This window comes from Mixophyes fleayi, chromosome 6, assembly GCF_038048845.1.
Source record: "Mixophyes fleayi isolate aMixFle1 chromosome 6, aMixFle1.hap1, whole genome shotgun sequence".
In the NCBI taxonomy this organism is placed as follows: Eukaryota; Metazoa; Chordata; class Amphibia; order Anura; family Limnodynastidae; genus Mixophyes; species Mixophyes fleayi.
Genome location: NC_134407.1, coordinates 119046221 through 119064981, shown reverse-complemented (window position 1 = coordinate 119064981; position 18761 = coordinate 119046221). Strand labels below are relative to the sequence as shown.

At 40.5% G+C, this 18761-nt stretch overlaps 1 protein-coding gene across 1 annotated transcript in view; it reads right to left on the bottom strand.

Moving 5' to 3' along the window:
- Positions 1-909: 909 nt before the first annotated feature.
- The window catches only part of TUBGCP2 (tubulin gamma complex component 2), an 89458-nt gene continuing 71606 nt past the window's right edge, over positions 910-18761 (bottom strand). Inside the window, exons 14-18 of the mRNA XM_075217186.1 lie at positions 16577-16697; positions 14536-14679; positions 3405-3533; positions 3165-3328; positions 910-2758 (exon numbers count right to left, since the gene is read on the bottom strand). Coding sequence (XP_075073287.1) covers positions 2650-2758; positions 3165-3328; positions 3405-3533; positions 14536-14679; positions 16577-16697 — 667 coding nt within the window. The 3' untranslated portion in view covers positions 910-2649. The remainder of the gene's footprint in view (positions 2759-3164; positions 3329-3404; positions 3534-14535; positions 14680-16576; positions 16698-18761) is intronic.

The window sequence follows — 18761 nt, the reverse complement described above, 5'->3', positions numbered from 1 at the left end:
GTGTTGGGGGGTGTAGATTGCAGGTGCTGGGATCTAGCTTAGAGAAGGGAGGTAATTGATGCTGGATTGCTTGTTACTTTTGAGCATAAGTTTCTGATTTTCACAAAAGCTTTCCATGAACTCGATTCAAATGGTGTAACATGGATGAGGTTCCTAGATGGTTAAGGTCACCTCTACTGACTGTGGCTTTACTATGCTACAAATGTCTAGACAACTGTTATCAGGATTTGTGCAAAAATAATTCCACACATAAGAGGTGGATTTTTTGGTCTTATGCCCAGGCATGACAATGGCCTTCGTCTTATCACTGGAAAGAACTGCTTCCACTGGTGCATGACTTGCCACAGTAGCGTTCATTAACACCACCGTTTGCTTAGGTGCCTTAAGCCCACTGCTAGCTTGTTTTGTAGGGGTCCAAACAAATAAAGCACTTCAGCCACAAAAGTGGCACTGCTTGTCGCTGAAGTGTTTGCTTTAGTAAACTGTACATGTTCTTTTCAATATCTTACATAAGGGTGGTTGGGAAAGCACAAGGACAATTCCATCTTGCACCACTTTTCTTTTCTGCCACTGTTGTGTAACAATGTTTCCTAGATGAGCTATGAACTGCCGTGTGTTTGTGTCATTGCTCTGTCGCTTAGCATCCAGGCAGGTCGCTGCAATCTTTGTTTGAAAATGTATGAAAATAATATTGTGACCAGTGACATGGGAAAAATTGACTGCAAATGACTTAAAATTAGTGTTATTGAGGTTAAATAATAATGTATGGGTGGGGGGAAAAAAAAAAAAGAAGCAAAAATTATGTGATTTTAGCAAAAAATAAAAATAGGGATTTTAGGAAAAAAAAAGGGATCCACAAATGAAACCAAAACATGCAAAGGCGGTTTTGCCAAAACCAAAACACGGGGGTCAGTGAACAGCTTTAATTGTTATCATAACTTACTAGTTGGAAAAATACTTGTAATCAATTTGCTGGTTGACATCTCCTTTTAGTACAGACAGTTTTTACAGAGAACAACTTATTCATATTTTTTATTATTCATATATTGAAAATAATTTAGCCAATGTTACTGTTGTGAATAGCATCCAGTTTCAATTTACGTGATTAGATAGCTGCTAATGCCCACATCAGAGAAAATATGTCGGTTATTTTGTTTAACCAGGAAGGGGAACACTCAAAACAGCGCACTACAAATTAATAATAAGTTAAAATCACTCAACATAAGTAATGGCATTGAGGAAAAACAAAAAAAAAAAATTTTTTTTTTCTTGCACAAAACATGGCAAAATTTCATGACAATGGCATTTCTTTCATATTATTTCTAGTAAGCATTATATGATGTGGATTTCTATATAAAATAAAATGACAACAAATTAAATAAACTTGTGTTATGTCTGGTCAGCTAGAATTAAAGATCTCACCCCAAAAAATTTTAAATATATATATTCCCCAAATTACGATAAGGTTTTCATACAATTTCTGTAATTTCCTATTGTTCCACAATAAAAATAACATTACAATTGTACTAGTCAGGTCTAAAATTTGCAAAGAAAGTGAATATGACCACATTTTTAGTTGTAAGGAAATAAAATTTACCTGAACTGATGAAGAGTTAACAATGATTCCCCTAGCAGCTTTAGGATATGTTTATTTCCAACAAAAGGCAATAGAATATAAAATGGTTGCAAAACAGTTATTGTATCATGAAGATAGGATTTAAAGATGATCCAGTGGAGTCACAATTTTTTTAAATCAGGTTCTCAATGTAAACAGCAATACTTTAATACCTGTAGTCACCATGGCCTTTTGAATTATTTATAAACTTGAAAAGAAACATAAATACAATAATAGAACATGGGCAAGCAAGACATGACAGCCCAGCTAGATTTGAGAGCTACTAAACTAGGACTCGTTAGGACAGACAGTTGAAATGAAAATGATTAATGGTTGCCTTTTTCTTCACCTGTAGTCCGCATCGGTGGTAGTCAGTTTAACGGTACTGACTACCCCAACAGAAAAGACGACGACAGGAGGACACTGAATGCCTAGTAGAGTAACCTGAAAATAAAAAAAAAATAAAAAAAAGTACTTACCAGGATGCAGATGTCTTCATGGGACACCTCGTTGTGTTAGCAACTTTGCAAGATGACGTCATCACAAACCGCGACTTGACTTAAAGCTGCGATGGGCGGACACAGCTTTCATTGATGTCATAAGTATTATTTTAGGTGTTAGCTGTGTCCATCCTAACCCTAATACCCCTGTCACATCAATGACAGCTGGTTCCGTCCATCGCCGCTTTAAGACAAGTCGTGGTTTGGGATGACGTCATCTTGCACAGTTGGCAACACAACGAGTCGTCCCATGAAGACATCTGCATGCTGGTATTATTTATTTTCAGATCGCTCTGCTGGGCATTCGGTCTCCTTCTGTCGTCTTCTACTCTGTTGGGGTAGTCAGTACCGTTAATAGGTACTACTCCAGTCCGCATAATGTGTAGAAGTATATTTTCCTCCAATGAGCTTTTCTGAAGCACAGAAATCTTATATAAAGACACTACAGATGTGAATGATGGGTGTGAAGCTCAGGAAGGAAGCATCAGGATGGCTTGCACATAATTCCTGTGACTTTTTTGGAAAGGATCGTTACTACATGGCAACAGGCTGTCGAGCCTGTCCTGTTTGAGAGGGCAGCTTTTGGCTTCTTTCCGCAGACAATCTCTTCAAACGATCTGTGTAGAATCCATTAAAGTCCAACCTGTGGAATAAAATTTGTATCACAAACCAGCAAAACACATTACATTTAACCATACATAGCAATGTGCAGTTGTCAGGATATTTGGAAAGTTACTAAAAATCAGGTTGCAATGCTGTCATTTTTTGATGTCATTATTTTCATTTTATTTCACGAGGAGGGATATTCATCACAAAAGCTTTCTCCGTTTCAAAGCACGCAGCAAGTACGATTTTATTACTATTATTGCTAATATTTAGCAAGAATATTTAAATAAAATATTTTTTACCCTTCCTTATTAAAACCAGGGAACACACATATCTAACAAATTAAGGAAATATCCACTTCTAAGTCCCTCGAATTCTATGATGCAACAAGTGAATGAGGGGAGCATTCCCCACTTTACCTTCCCCAACATTTCAGTACTCACCTGTATATTATGTTAATCATGCTGTGCTCGCAGTCATTGGTACTGTACATGCTTAGTTTATCAAGAAGGTCCATCAAGTGGGTTGAAAAGTTGGTATCAAAATTGTTGATTGTGGATTCAAAGCCAGTTGATGACTGAAATGCATCAACATGTTCTGCCAGGAACTGAAAAATGAAGTCACAGGATAAACTTTGATTTCCGTTCCGAGACTGTAATTATTACCTGCTTTACACTGTTTACCTTCGAGGTGAGTTTTTTTTTCATAGCCTCCTCCGTTTTTTCGCTCTGTGTTGGAGGACCCATCATTGTGCCGTGCTCCAATGTCAAACGTTCCATCTCTGTTTGCACCTGCATGCTCTGTGTGAACCTCTAACAAATGTAGGGAGAGAAAAATTATATACAATGAAGACTCAGTGTGTTCGATGAAGATAATTACCTACAATTAAATGCCTATAAAACTACAATGTAGAGAGCTGTAATCGCCTAAACAAAACTGTAAGAGGACAGGTATCACATACTTTGTTTAGCAATGCCAATTATACTTGCTTTTATTATACTTGCTTTTACGCAGTACAACCACAATATAAAATAATCTAGATTTTTACTTCCTTTTGAAAGGAGCAGACTATTTTTTATTTTCCATCTGTCCAGCCAACCAAATATTTGTGTTGCAGAATGTTGTGTACTTTCTATACGTTAATAAATTTGCTTACACATTTCACAATCTAGTAGACTGCCATTGTCTATGTCTGTCTCATAATAACTATATATCTTCTGAAAGCCCTCCTATCTTGTTTGTGTATGATAATTTCCTCGCATTGCAATGACATGAGGGAGTGGCCTAGTGGTAGGGAGGCTTGTGTTTTAGAATTGTGGTGCAGAACATTCAAAAAGTCCAAACTTATGATTGAAAGTAGGTAAAGAAATACCATGTGTAGCAGTATGTAGTGTGGGTTGGGTACGCTTCACAGATGACAAGAAATCTGACAGACAAGACTTACAAAAAACAAAAACAAAAACAAAACAAAACGATTTCAGGAAAAAATGACTGCAATATACACAGACTTAAACAGTTAATCTGCGGGGTCCCGACATTGCCGTTTTAAATTAAAAATCATTTAGATCGCACTGATGTCAGACACTACTGCCGGAAACTGTCCATTCGGAAGGAGGTCCTGTCAGCCTTCTGCTGCTATCGGATATCTGCAGAATCGGTTTTCAGGTAAGTGTGTATATTGCAGTCGTTTTTTCCTGAAATATTTTTTATTTTTTTTTGTGGGTCTTGTCTGTGTCGGACTTCTCTTCCTCAAAGCGATTACCACCGTGCAGTGCCCTGTAGTACACACACAAGTAGAAAACTAAAATGTTTGGAGGCTAGAGTATCTTTAAAGGACCAGTAATCATCAAGGTAATAATGGATCCCTTCAAAAAAATAGACTTCCCTGTCCCCTTCTCCTCTACGAGTTTAACATTGCTACCCTACAGCAAAAGATGGACATCTTTGGGATTCCAGCAATGCATGCCATTGCACAGGTGACTGACCAGTTTGGAATCCTCTTGTTTTTACTTGCCGTTTAAATAGGTTTTCATGGTGGTGATTTCATATACGAGAATAGTCTGAGACAACAATGCGGCTAATCAACTAAAAAAGAGGATTTATGTACTTACATTAAATCCGTTTCTCTGATTCCGTCTGGGGGACACTGCTTACCATGGGTTGTGGAGGGGAGCTCGGGAGTTGGCACCTAGCTAGTTAACTTTAGCACTGCTGACAGACCCCTCCCCTCTTCCTGTCAGTTAATTAAAAAGCCCCAAGGAGAAAGGTCAATCAACCAAGAGCATACAGAGGAAAAGCAGAAGGGAGGGATTGCAGTGTCCCCCAGACGGAATCAGAGAAACGGATTTAACATAAGTACATAAATCCTCTTTTCTCTTTCATGCAGTCTGGGGGAACACTGCTTACCATGGGGACGTTCTAAAGCAGCCCCTTAAGGGTGGGACCGCTCTGAAAACCCCGCTCGTAGGGCACTACGAGCAAAATTTGCATCCGCAGATGCGAATACATTAAATTGATAGAATTTGGTAAATGTGTGGACAGAAGACCAGGTGGCTGCCCTGCAAAGCTGGTCGTCAGAAACCCCATTTCTCGCTGCCCATGACGCCCCTACCGATCTGGTGGAATGGGCCGTAAGTCTCTCTGGAACAGGACGGTTAACCCTTAAGTAAGCTAGCTTAATGGTTGCCGTAATCCATCTTGCAATGGACTGTTTTGAGGCTGGCCAGCCTCTTTTGTTAGAATCATAAAGAACAAACAGAGAATCGGTACGTCTAATCTGAGAAGTTCTTTTGACATAAATACGGAGAGCCCTAACCACATCTAACTTTTCCATAGATTGTTGATCAGAATGGGAAGTAGATGAAAAGACCGGAACTACAATTTCCTGGTTCAAATGGAAAGCCGACACTAGCTTTTGGAACAAAGGAAGGGAGTGTTCTCAATACCGCTCTGTCCTTGTGAAAAACTAGATATGGTTCCCGGCAAGACAGAGCTCCCAATTCCGACACCCTACGTGCAGATGCAATTGCCAAAAGAAAGACGACCTTCTAGGTGAAACACCTAAAATCTGCCACAAGTAAAGGCTCAAAGGGAGGCCCTTTAAGCATACCCGGTACCAGGTTAAGATCCCATGGTGCTGTAGGAGGAACATAGGGAGGCTGAATATGTAAGACTCCCTGAAGAAAAGTCTTGACGTCTGGCAAATCCGCTAACTTCAGGTGAAAGAAAACTGAAAGTGCTGATACCTGAACTCTAAAGGAACCTAAACGGAGCCCTGCTTCCAGCCCATCCTGAAGAAAGGCCAATAAGCGAGGGAGCCGAAAAGAAGACGTGTGACAGGACTTATTTTCACACCATCTGATATAGGCTCGCCAAATACGATGATAGATGCGAGCCGAAACCGGCTTTCGAGCTCGCAGCATAGTGTTCACTACACTGGGGGAGAAACCCCTAGCCCTCCAGAGGCTGGCTTTAACAGCCATGCCGTTAAACTGAGCTGAGATAAATTCTGGTGACGAAAGGGACCTTGAAGAAGAAGGTCGTCTCGTGACGGAAGATGATATCCTTTTCCTTTCGCCATGGAGATTATGTCCGCGTACCACACTCGACGCGGCCATGAGGGAGCTATTAGAATTACCGGCAGACCGCCTTGCCTCACACACCTGAGCACGCAAGGAAGCATAGGAATCGGGGAAACGGGTATCCCAACCTGAATTCCCATGACATGGTCATCACGTCCACCGCTACCGCTAAGGGGTCTCTTGCCCTTGCGCAAAACCTGTGAACTTTTTTGTTGTGTCTTGAGGCCATGAGATCTATATCCGGAAGACCCCACCTCTGAACTAGAGACTGAAATACTTCCGGATGGAGTGACCACTCCCTCGGCATCATTGGATTTTCGACTTAGGTAATCGGCCTCCCAATTCTTTATTCCCAGAATGAACACTGCCGAGATTGCTGGAACATACTGTTCTGCCCAAGCAAAAATCTGAGCTGCAATTCGCATTGCAGCTGCACTCCTGGTTCCTCCCTGCCTGTTGACATATGCCACAGCCGTGGCATTGTCGGACTGAACTCTGACTGGGTGGCCCTGAAGGAGGGTCTGGGCCCCCTGAAGAGCTAAAAGAATTGCCTTCAACTCCAAATGCGTTGATTGATAAGGCCGATTCCTGAACAGACCAAAGTCCCTGGAGCCGGAGGTGCAGGATTACCGCCACCCAACCTATCAGGCTGGCGTCTGTTGTGGCTATGATCCATGACCATGGAGCGAAAGACCTGCCCACCGACATGTGATCCTGATTCAGCCACCACTGGAGCGAATCTCTCACCCCCGGTGACAGCGAGATCCTCTGGAGATCCAAACGTAGGTGGGATCCTGACCATTTTGTTAACAGATCCCACTGGAAGCATCGAGAATGAGCCCGACTGAAGGGGATCGTTTCGAAGGAGGCCACCATCTTCCCAAGCAGCCGCATGCACAAATGAATTGAGAGATTTGGAGAGAACAAGACCTGAGATGTTATAGTTCGGATTGAACTGATCTTCTCCGTAGGCAGGAACACCTTCTGCTGACTGGTATCCATGATGAGTCCTAGGAAGACCATGCGTTGGCACGGAACCACCTGGGATTTCTTTACGTTTATCAGCCACTCATGGCTCTCAAGAACCGCTATGGTGAGTGGTAAGTGCTGACGTAAGCAAATCTTTGAGGATTTGATGAGTAGATCGTCTAAATAAGGAACGACCTGAACTCCCTTAAGGTGAAGACACGCTGCCATCACCGACATGATCTTCGTGAAGACCCTTGGAGCTGTGGAGAGGCCGAAGGGAAGAGACCGAAACTGATAGTGGGAGTTCCCCACTGTGAACCTCAGGAGACTGATGATTTCTCCAAATGGGAACGTGGAGGTATCTGTCCTTTATGTCTATGGACGCCATAAACTGATCCTTCTCTAGGCCGTTTATCACCGACCTCATGGACTCCATAAGAAATTTGTCCACTCGTAAGTGCACATTGAGGCTCTTTAGGTTTAAAATGGGTCGAAAGGATCCGTCCGGCTTCTTAACCAGAAAAAGATTTGAATAAAATGCCTTCCTTTTTCTGGTTGTCTAGGACCCTGTAAATGACTCTTTGCGAAAGGAGAGGAGACATAGGCCTGCATTGCCTGTCCTCTTTGTGGATCTCGGGATAGCAGGATTCCAAAGAAGAGCTGTGGTATTGGCCCCAGCAGATCTATCATGTACCCTCTTGATATAATGCCCCGAATCCAAGGGTCTTGGGATGACGCTGCCCACTGTTCCTGAAAAAGAGAGACGTCCCCCCACCGGCGCCATCTCTTGGGAGAATAGAGTGGCAGTCAGGACGCAGGCTTCTCCTGAGTCTTGGAGGCCTGGCGCCTAGCTGCAAACGAGGACCTGCCTCTGACAGACGAGCCTCGAGAATTCGGTTGTCTACCTTTAAACGACTGTCCCCTGGGCAAGGAGGTTCCCCGAAAGGACTGCCGAAAGGAGCTAAACCGTGGGGCCCGGCCTCTACCTGGGAGGACCGGCAAAGAGGTGCTTTTGCCCCCCGTTGCCTGGGAAATCATATTATCCAATTCCGGGCCGAATAGAGCTGCTGCTGCAAAAGGAATGGATTCCATGGATTTCTTTGATTCTGAATCCCCTTCCCAGGATTTCAGCCATAACGTTCTTCTAGCTGAAACGGACGCAGCCTGAATAGAGGAGGACACAGATGCTGTGCTCTGAGCCGCCTCAAATGTACCCTGATGCCTCTTTCAAATGTAAAGTTAGGGTGAAGCTGAAGCAAAAGTGGGTCTAAAGTGGGTCTAAAGGAAGAACCCGCTGCTACAAATATAGATTTTAATTGAGATTCTAATCTGCGGTCAGTGGTATCTTGCAGAGTTGCTGAGCCCGGGGCTGGAAGGAGAGTGTGTCGGGCCAAACGGGCTACTGAAGTATCTACTTTCGGAATTTCCTCTCAGCGAGCCACGTCCTCCTCCTGTAATGGATACAGGGAAGAGAACCTCTTTGGAACCGAGAACTTTTTAATCAGGCTGTTTCCAGGCTCCCTCTGCAATATCTCTGAGTTCTACAGAAGGGGGAAATCGAATAACCTTCCTTTTGGCCTTCTTAAAGAGACTTCTGTCTCTAGGACTAGGATCCTCCATTTCTGGGAGGTCCAACACCTGCCTCACCGCTAAAACAAATCATCAATAAACTGATATTTAGTGTTTTCTTCCTGTTCCAAGGATTGAACCTGGTCAGAATCCAAATTTGATTCTCTTTCCTCTTCTGAAAATCCCTCCGAATCTGAAAGAACCATGAGAGGATTAGCGGATCTAAGCCGCTTTCTTTTAACTGGGGGCAGGTTTGGGGATTCAAGTAACTGGTTAAGTCTGTCCAAACCCTTTATAAATGCTGAGGACCATGCCGGTTCTGTGGATACAGGTGGCTGGTCCGTAAGCAAAGAGGAAGGTCCTGCTATAGCCGTTTCAGTAGAAACCGTGGCAGCAGGGAGCCCCACAGGTGTAATAGCATTATTACTCACAGAGGCTGCCACACTAGATAACAATTGAGTAGATTGGGAGATCATCTGTGCTAAAGAGGAAACCGACTGTGTCAGGGAAGCCACCCAGGCCGGTTCCTCCGTCAGTGGGGCTGGAAGGAGCTGGGTTTGCGCAGAGTGGACCTCTCCTTCGCAGACTGAGCAGAGCGCCAACGGGTCTTTCTGCACACATGGTAATTTAACTTTACATCTGGAACATGTAAAATATTTAGCCATAGAGCCTTTTCCCTTTTCTGACATTTTAAAAGGAAAAGCACACCCAACACACTTAGATAATTTTGAGAGAGACAGAGTAAACAACAAGTAACCAACTTGTACTTGTATGTGTGTAACAGATAAAAAGATATATGTGCAAGTAAGAAAATACAATAATCCTTACTAGCCTCCCTCTTGTAACCACAAAATACAGTTTGTAAATGGTTAAAGAAAGGTTTTGGTACTTAGTCAAAGGGGCCTCTCAGGGGAGAAGTCCAACAGCAGTGTTGTGCCTGCTCCCTCCAAGATAAGTTCCTTCCCAGGCTTCTTTTGGTGCCAGAAGTCCAAACTGTACCACTTGTGCTGCAGAGCAGGGGAGCTTTGTGATAGTGCCCCCTCTTATCCTTATTTCTGGCAGAGTTATGGAGACCCCTTGAAGAGGTCTCCTGCAGCGTTGAATACCCTGATGCCCCCTCCTATTTTCCTAAGGGGGGATCTTGGTATGGCCCCCGACTCTCCTCTTCCTTCTGTGCACCTCCGCGGACCGATGACGTCATCATGGCCGCTGGCGAGGTAATGCGATAAGCAGCGCTCTATGCCTATAATGGCAGCGCCGGTTATCGTTGGAGCCTCCAAGAGTGACAGCGGTCCGGGAGACCGCTTGTCACTCTGTACTGTGACCACTAATGCTCTGCCATTGAGAGTAGTCTGCTCTCTCTGACAGAGTCCGGTCACCGCTGCCCAGTCTCTGTGAGTGTGTTCTCTATGTATAGAACACAGTCCCAGCTCTGTCCTAATCTAACACTATGTCTAAAAATAAAAGAAAAATTAAAGTTATTAAAAATAAATAAAAATAAATCACTAGCTGTTTCTAAACAAGCCCAACTCCTTTGGGCACCTAGAAAAAAAACTGACAGGAAGAGGAAGAGGCAGGGGGATTGTAGAGGGGAGGGGTCTGTCAGCAGTGCTAAAGTTAACTAGCTAGGTGCCAACTCCCGAGCTCCGTTCCACAACCCATGGTAAGCAGTGTCCCCCCAGAGAAAGCAAACATGGATATGAAAAAAGATGGTGCTATATCTGCCTCAGTTTGATTATATACCGTATATACTCGAGTATAAGCCGAGTTTTTAGCACATTTTTTTGTGCTGAAAAAGCCCTCCTCGGCTTATACTCGAGTGACTTACCTGATCCCGCCGATCTCTCCGACTTGCTCTCCGATCCCGCCGCTGTTAACTTCCGCAATGGAACTCCTATGCGTTCCACTGACAGGAAGTCCGGCATTTGGAAAGCAAACTTGCGTTCCAACTGCCAAACTTCCTGTCAGTGGAAAGCACACGCATATGCGTTCCGCTGCAGAAGTTACCAATTAAATGGAGAGAAGGCGCTCTTTTGAAAACATGCATCCTATTATTAATGTGCTTTTCTGTCGTTAGTGGATACAAAACCCATATTAACAGTGGACAGCTATGAAAGAGCCAGGTGGGTGATAACTTAGAGATTATAAACCTCTGCATCTGTGTTTGTATCATTTGCATTTACAGCATATAATTTGACAAAACAATTGCATTATTTTTGGGTTGTGGGGCTATAAATAGTTTTTGTATGTTTTTCTTTTTACTAAGGTGTAAGCATAGAAAATAAGCACTTCATAATAGTTTCCCATTCTCTTTTTTTCCCAAACTGGAATGTTTCCTATTTAAATTTTCTTCTTTTTAATCAGCCAATCACAAGTGGAAAAAGCTTTGCATGCAATATAGATGACAGAAAGAGGCACAGTGTGTTCCTGCGATAATTGTACAGACAAGAAATGCCCATTGTCACACTCAGCCACTTACGCTCAACTTCTGTTTGTGTCTGCTAAATATACAAATGTTTACTTGACAAAAGCTGAACAAAATTAAGTGGCTGAGTATATACATATATAGGTAGATAAATACACAGGGATAAATAATTTCAAAACAGAAAACAAGTATGCTTACAATTTAATAACTTAATTTCATCGTGTATTGATCAGTAGCTGCAGCATTTCCCACCCTAGGCTTATACTCGAGTCAATAAGTTTTCCCATTTTTTTGTGGTAAAATTAGGTGCCTCGGCTTATATTCGGGTCGACTTATACTCGAGTATATACGGTAATTGCTGGTAAGTATTGTAAACAGGTCAGGAGAGCAGCGAACGCGGCGTTCGCTGATAGATAGCAATTATATAATCTATATCATATTTTTTCATATCCATGCTTGCTTTCTCTTAGAGGTCCGCCTTATAAAGGGAATCACTCCGGAGTTAAAGCTGAACATTTGTATTCTTAACACAGTGAGCTCGAGTGACATGTGTCTGTGAACAATGTACTAAGCAGGGGACTTTGGGAGTATACCAGAACTCTCATACATTAACCCTGCTTGCACACTCCTAAATACATGCCATAAAGTAATTCAATTTGTCTCAAACTCAGGTTCTGTTGAATATGGAACTTTAGCTACACAATATTAGTTCAGCGCTGACAATATTAGTGTATGATACCTATTAATTGAGCCTCAGTCTTATACGAGAGTTACAGAAATCTCATGACATTTGGAATAGGACTTTCCTTTTTATGCTATAGTCCTATGGATAGAAGATTCATTTAATGATGAGTGGGTATATCTCCCTTAGTGCATAAAAACCGAATAAGATATAGTGCAAATAGAGACATCCACAGACAATAAAATCCCTAAAGATATTAAGGGATTTGTCTCATTGTACATATTGGGAGACATCCGAGAACTCACTACTGGTTGCTGTATACGGTCAGATTGATTTATTAAATAGAGTACTGGTTATACCTATATAAAAAGGACAGTCTCATCTATATTTATATAAAATAGTAATATGAGCGGCATCGCGGCTAGGTAGTCCTTGTTACTACCTATCTTAACAGTAACAAATTTAGTTAATCATTTCATATTTCACCTTTTAACAATTTTCGCTATAGGTCCTTGGATGGACTAAATACTCAGAGAACTTTTTAATGGATAATAATAAAAATTAAAGTTTTAATTTCAAGACCATTTGAGTGCCTCGCTATCCCAACACACTTTTTCCTTCTTTTTGTCTTATATTGATTCTAATATGGTGTGAGAGTGCACCCTCTAGTATAGGAGATATAAAATGTATCCAATATACATTATACGTGAGCAATAATGGTCTACTTGGTGCGGTGTAATACTATTTTACTACAAGGTTCAGGATTGACTACGCTAGAGTTTGGGTCCCAAATGGCTCATCGGGTGGAGCCAATACAGGCCACAGGACCCTTGACTGAGAAACCGCAGATGAACGGACTGGTTTGCTATAGTTTCAGCAGAGGAGGCAGAAAGGAGGTTCTCTTGAATACCTTATGGAAATGTGTTTTGAGCTGTGTAAGTTCGTGCAGGGCACATGGCTCTCAGGGTTATCAGATGCTTATGCATTTTTACACACTAAGGTAAATTTTGAGTTACATTTAGAACAACTATAAAATGGAACAGACACCTCTCCTCCAGATTCAACCCTGGAATTGTTCCCTTATAACAGATAAAATTGGATAAAAATGGCAGATACACAAAAGGAAAGTTAAACCTGCAGACAAACACAACCAACGAGGGTGTAGGCAGAACCTGCACAGAAACCTGTCTCGAATACTTCCCTCACGAGATATATAGAGGAGGAGCTGGAGCTCCCAGAGTCTGTTAGCTCTGGCAGGCTAATCTCTGTGAGGATAGGCTGTGAAGGAGGATGTGTTAAGCTGTCTGGGATTTTACATACTCCCCCAGGGCCCAGCACTATACATGACAACTGTCTAGAGGACAGACCCCTATTAGCCTAACTGTGCGTAGTGAGGGGGTTCTGTATACAGGAGACCCAACTTAACTTATCTTCCTAAAACTGAAGGCACTGTACTTCGGTGCAGGCCCTAGTAGTTGGGGGGACTGACTATTACCTGACGCCGCGCCCATGTTGCACGGCGTGGTAGTAGTGTGGGGTCTGACTGTCATCAGCACCTGTGGAAACAATGACTGGGACCTCCCCAGAGCCGGTTCCTTTATAAAGGAGTGGGGGGTGTTCGTAGGAGGCACCAAAAGGGAACCTCTTTAGCCCTCTTATGGCATTCAACTCTTTTTACAAGGCTGTCTGGATGGGGCTGGTCATATTTGTAAAGGAGATTAAATGAAGTAAATAAAATCCTTTCCTGCCAAATGGTAGCCCTGAAAAGCACACCTGTGGAGACTCAGGGAAAAAAAAAAGAAAGAAAAAAAAAAGGAGGTCCTTGCAGGGAGAGGATACCGATGTTAGAGGAGTTTCATACTTTGTGAAGGAAATTTAAGTGCCAAACTCCTACCAAGTCCCTCTTTGCCCATGGTCAGTGTCCTCATAGGACAAAACTGAATTTCTCTGAAGGATTAACAGATGATTTTTGTTTCCTGTCTTAGACCACTGTCTAAGACAGGAGATAGAATCATTGCTGAAACTGTTTCGACTTGGAATAGAACACCCCCCCCACCCCAAAAAAGCTTTAGTATAGTACCATAGCAGGAATTCAGCCTTCATTTTGATAAGAAATCAAAAACAGAAATAAGTGAAACATTAGATAAAAGTAATCAAAAATTCAATAGCACTTTGAAAATGTTACAAAACTAAATCACTTTCCTCTGCTAATATTGCCCCTGATGGACTATGAGAGAAGGGGAATTAACTGTAAGTAACAACCCTAATATATGTCTTGGGTAGTACTAAGGGACACAGAACAATGTTATCTAATATACTACATAAATTATTCTGCCAGTAAAACAAAAGCTGTAGGGTTAATAAGCTCTTATATAAAATTCAGACAACACTAGAGTAGAAGGTGCCAAGTCTTTAGGTCTTGTGGAACAAAATATCCAATTATGTACAAACATAACATTGTAGTAAGGCACAGATCATCATCATTTATTTATATAGCGCCAGCAAATTCCGTAGCGCTTTACAATTGGGATCAGCATTACCTTTGCACTACTAATGACTAAGTTGATAAGTAAAGGTCTGGCACTGACCTGCATGCAGTTGGTAAACATAACACACACGGACATAAGTTTTGAGAAGATCTTGAGAAGCTCTGGGTTGGTAAGCATGCAGTCCTTCAAACAATTGTCAAGGAAGCTTGTGTGGTGGCTCAAGACATCATCTATGTTAGAAGCCTGTTGGGAATGTGGGAAGACATATTTCAAAAACTCTTTACATTTTGTGGCACATACTTCACTCAGCAACCAGGTATAATCATCTGAGGATTCTTGGTCCATTGCAATTAAATCAATTCACTAGTTGCACTCCATGAAAGTCCTAAGTAGCACTAGACTGTGGTTCAATTTCCTGGCCAATGACTCAATCTATGGATTAGGTTGATCTTCTTTAGTTTTATTTTATTTAAAACAAAAATATTTATGAAAAATCATGTCACACTTCTTATAAGATTCACAGAATTTCTGATTTTAGACATGGTCTTTCTCCTGAAGACTTTAGCTTCCTGTAATGAATCTTGTTTCTTTTGGAAATACAATTGTATAACTATAGTGGTCTTTACTGGCTGCGTCACCCCACGTCACAGTATTTCATTTGAGTCAAGATCAGGGCTTAGCTATTATATAAGTCAATAATTGAATTTACAGACGCTGGCTACACACAGCACTTTTGATGCGCTTGTGACCTGAGATGATTTAAAATCATTCGGAATATTTACTTGTAATACATTGGCTTATAGATTTCTATAAAAAACAAACACTTTTCACCACGTATATGTACATAAATGTTAAGTTTATTTAACATGCTTGCATAGTAGGATATATGTAAAGCTCAAAATATGAATAGTTAAAATTAGGTTTTCTTTATTAAATACTATAGTATATATTTAAGTTGCAATCCAACTTCAAATTTTATATTTTCTTAATATTTAATTAACATCTGGGCATTGAGTCCTACAGAGTCTGCCCAAGCAAAATGTGGGTTGGCAGAAAGGGGTTCCAAAGCAACAAGGCTCCCAACAAGAGAGTCTCATCACTGCAGGAAAATCTTGCAGGGGTTGGTGAATGACAGACAGTTGGCTTTGCAAGTTTTTATTTCTGAATAAGAATGAAAAAAAAAAAAAAAAGTTTTAATTCTGGTGGAAAGAATTGTTATAGAGAAAAGCAAATCCATCTCGCTCTAAGGTTAGGACTTCCTCATCATTTATATCTAAGAGTTATTTATAAAATTCAAAATGAGGGGGTGCTCTCACAACCAGAGTAACTATCAGGAAAGAAATGGTGAAAGGAATCACCTTAAGAGATTGTTGATTGAGGCACTCCAGTCCCTTGGAAAATATTTATTTAAGAACAAACTTTATTGAAAATTTATTAAAAACTGATGTGCCAGATAACATCATAGTCGGCGAATATTAAAATAGAGAGGTGATGAAAAATAAAGATAAGTGATAGAAATAATTCAAAATACCCTTCCGGGAAGCCGGTGGTCACACCTGCTGGCTATATGTGACATACTATGTATCGATGAACATAGGGAATATAATTGAATCCCAATAAATTGGTTTATTTTGAATCTCACTGATACAATGTCCACAATTATGGGTATCTTTCCCAATAAATCATAAGTGTCACAATTTTGTGACCACCGGCTTCCCGGAAGGGTATTTTTTAATTATTTCTATCACTTATCTTTATTTTTCATCACCTCTCTATTTTAATATTCGCCGACTATGATGTTATCTGGCACATCAATTTTTAATAAATTTTCAATAAAAAGTTTGTTCTTAAATAAATATTTTCCAAGGGACTGGAGTGCCTCAATCAACAATCTCTTAAGGTGATTCCTTTCACCATTTCTCTCCGGAGAGAATTGTTATACAGTCATGATCACCAATTTACGGTGGTGACTGATAAAAAAAAAAAAAAGCCCCCACATGCTCCATTAATGTGCAGAGATATTGTGCATGGAGCCTACAGAAGAGGCTGGCCCTGCAGATCAGCTTGTATTTTAGGTTTAGTGGCGTTTTGAAGTAATAGTAATAGTGTAATTGACTCTCTTATTTGCAGTGCTACTCACCGATTTTAGGTTTTTCTCCAGAACGTGCCACGTTGGCTCCATCACCTCAAACATCATATAATACTGAATGTTTTGTACAAAGTTGAACATCCTTTGGCGGAGTGTAAATGCTCCTGCAAACCTGGATAGAGATAGAAGGGGAAACCAAAATAAAAAAAAATCACACGTAAAGGAAAGACAATATATCTTTGTAAAAGGACAAAATAAATTCAAGAGGCAGAAAAAACAATCTAGAAATGGTCGCACGTCACTTCTGTTGCCGAATTACAAATTTAAATTAGCCACAAATTGACACATATACATGACTTTAGTGATCACCAATGATTGGCCAGAAAAATAAAAAAACATGTTCAGATTTTTATTGTAACGGCCATGGAAAAGTATTGGGTGATGACCACAAGACTTGTGTGTGCAGTAGTCATCTGACAGCACCAGTATTCCATGAAGTCATACCATTCAATATGAACAACTAAACCTATAGTTTGGCCAATGATGTTTCACGAAAATAGACCTGCATTTGGCCATGTGTGCATCAGGCTAAAGAACCTGATCTGAACATCCCTCATTTTGAAAAGGAAAAGGGAAAGAAAAAAGAAATATAGCAGCATCAATTTGAGATCAAGCAATGCTATTATTGGTCAATGTCTGGTAGCCATCACAGATAGGACAGAAAATAGGAGACTGCTCTTTAGTAAAAGTATGAACGATTATAAAAACAGAATATAGCTATTGAATTTATTATAGCATCCAGTTACTGTACAAGCGTCACAAATTATACAGCACAAGGGAGTTTAACCACCAACATGTGCTCTTTTTTTTTAATATGCAATAAGTATTCATGTCAATAAGGAAGAATGTTATAACCTTAGATCAGCAGTAATGAATGTGTTGTTTCCAGACTTCTATAAACCTGTTGTAACAGTGCTAAGTTGTGGTATAATGAAAAACACCAGAGTAAGTAATTTATTAGCTGTATACTGAGAATGTGTGCGTGAAGAGAACTGGAACTTTTAGGTTATGCTAATATTTTGCACTATAAAAATTGATAAATACATAAATGCTCAGGTTCTATTCAAGTGAACTCAACAACTACATAGTCAGAGCATTTGCTTGATACATATTTTAAGCTAAATTGGCCAGTACTACCATAGCATTGTGTATTTTCAACTTACAACCCATCTGCAATTCATTAATATATTTCACATGTGAGCAATTACTATATATCTAAACATTTTGATCACACATATTGAGAATATTTTAGTTTTGGGTCTTTCTATATTTACAGTTGTATTTTAAGAATGTGAAATACATTTTGACAGAATTATAAAGTTTGTTTTAATTTGCATTTTTTAAAAACACATTCTCATGATGTAGACCCTTTACCTGCACACTAGTCTTACATTCCGGCACACAAATTATTGTTCTGCAAATTAACTTTTTGGTGGGTCATCAGAAATGCTTCAGGAAATGGTAACAATGTAACTAGCCAACCTTATACACATAATTATTATAATTTATTTATAATGCACTGGAATTTTACACAGTGCTGTACACTGAAGGAATTATGGCAACCAAATTACATACAATGACATGAAACCGAAGATAAAGATCTCTCTGCCCAAGTGAGCTTATAATCTAAGCGGTTTGAAGAACACTTGATACAGCAGGTGAAATAAGTACTGAACACATCAAGATTTGTCTTAGTAAATATATATTTAATGTGGCTACTGTAATGAAATTTACAGCACATGTCAGCAACAACCCTTGCAATCCACACATGCAAAGAAATCAAACCATAGATGTCCATAAATTAAGTTGTGTGTAATAATGTGAAATGACACAGGGAAAAAGTATTGAACATGCTTCCTGATTTATTTAATACTTTGCACAAAAGCCTTTGTTGGTAATGACAGCTTCAAGACACCTCCTGTATGGAGAAACTAGTTGCATGCATTGCTCAGATGTGATTTTGCCCCATTCTTCAACGTAAATAGTCTTCAATTCTTGAAGTTTATTTTTCTATAAACTCTGATCTTTAGTTTTTTCCATAGAATTTCAATTGGATTAAAGTCAGGTGATTGGCTGGGTCATTCTAGCAGCTTTATTTTCTTTCTCTGAAACCAATTGAGAGTGCCCTTAGCTGTGTGTTTGGGATCATTGTCTTGCTGAAATGTCCACCCTCATT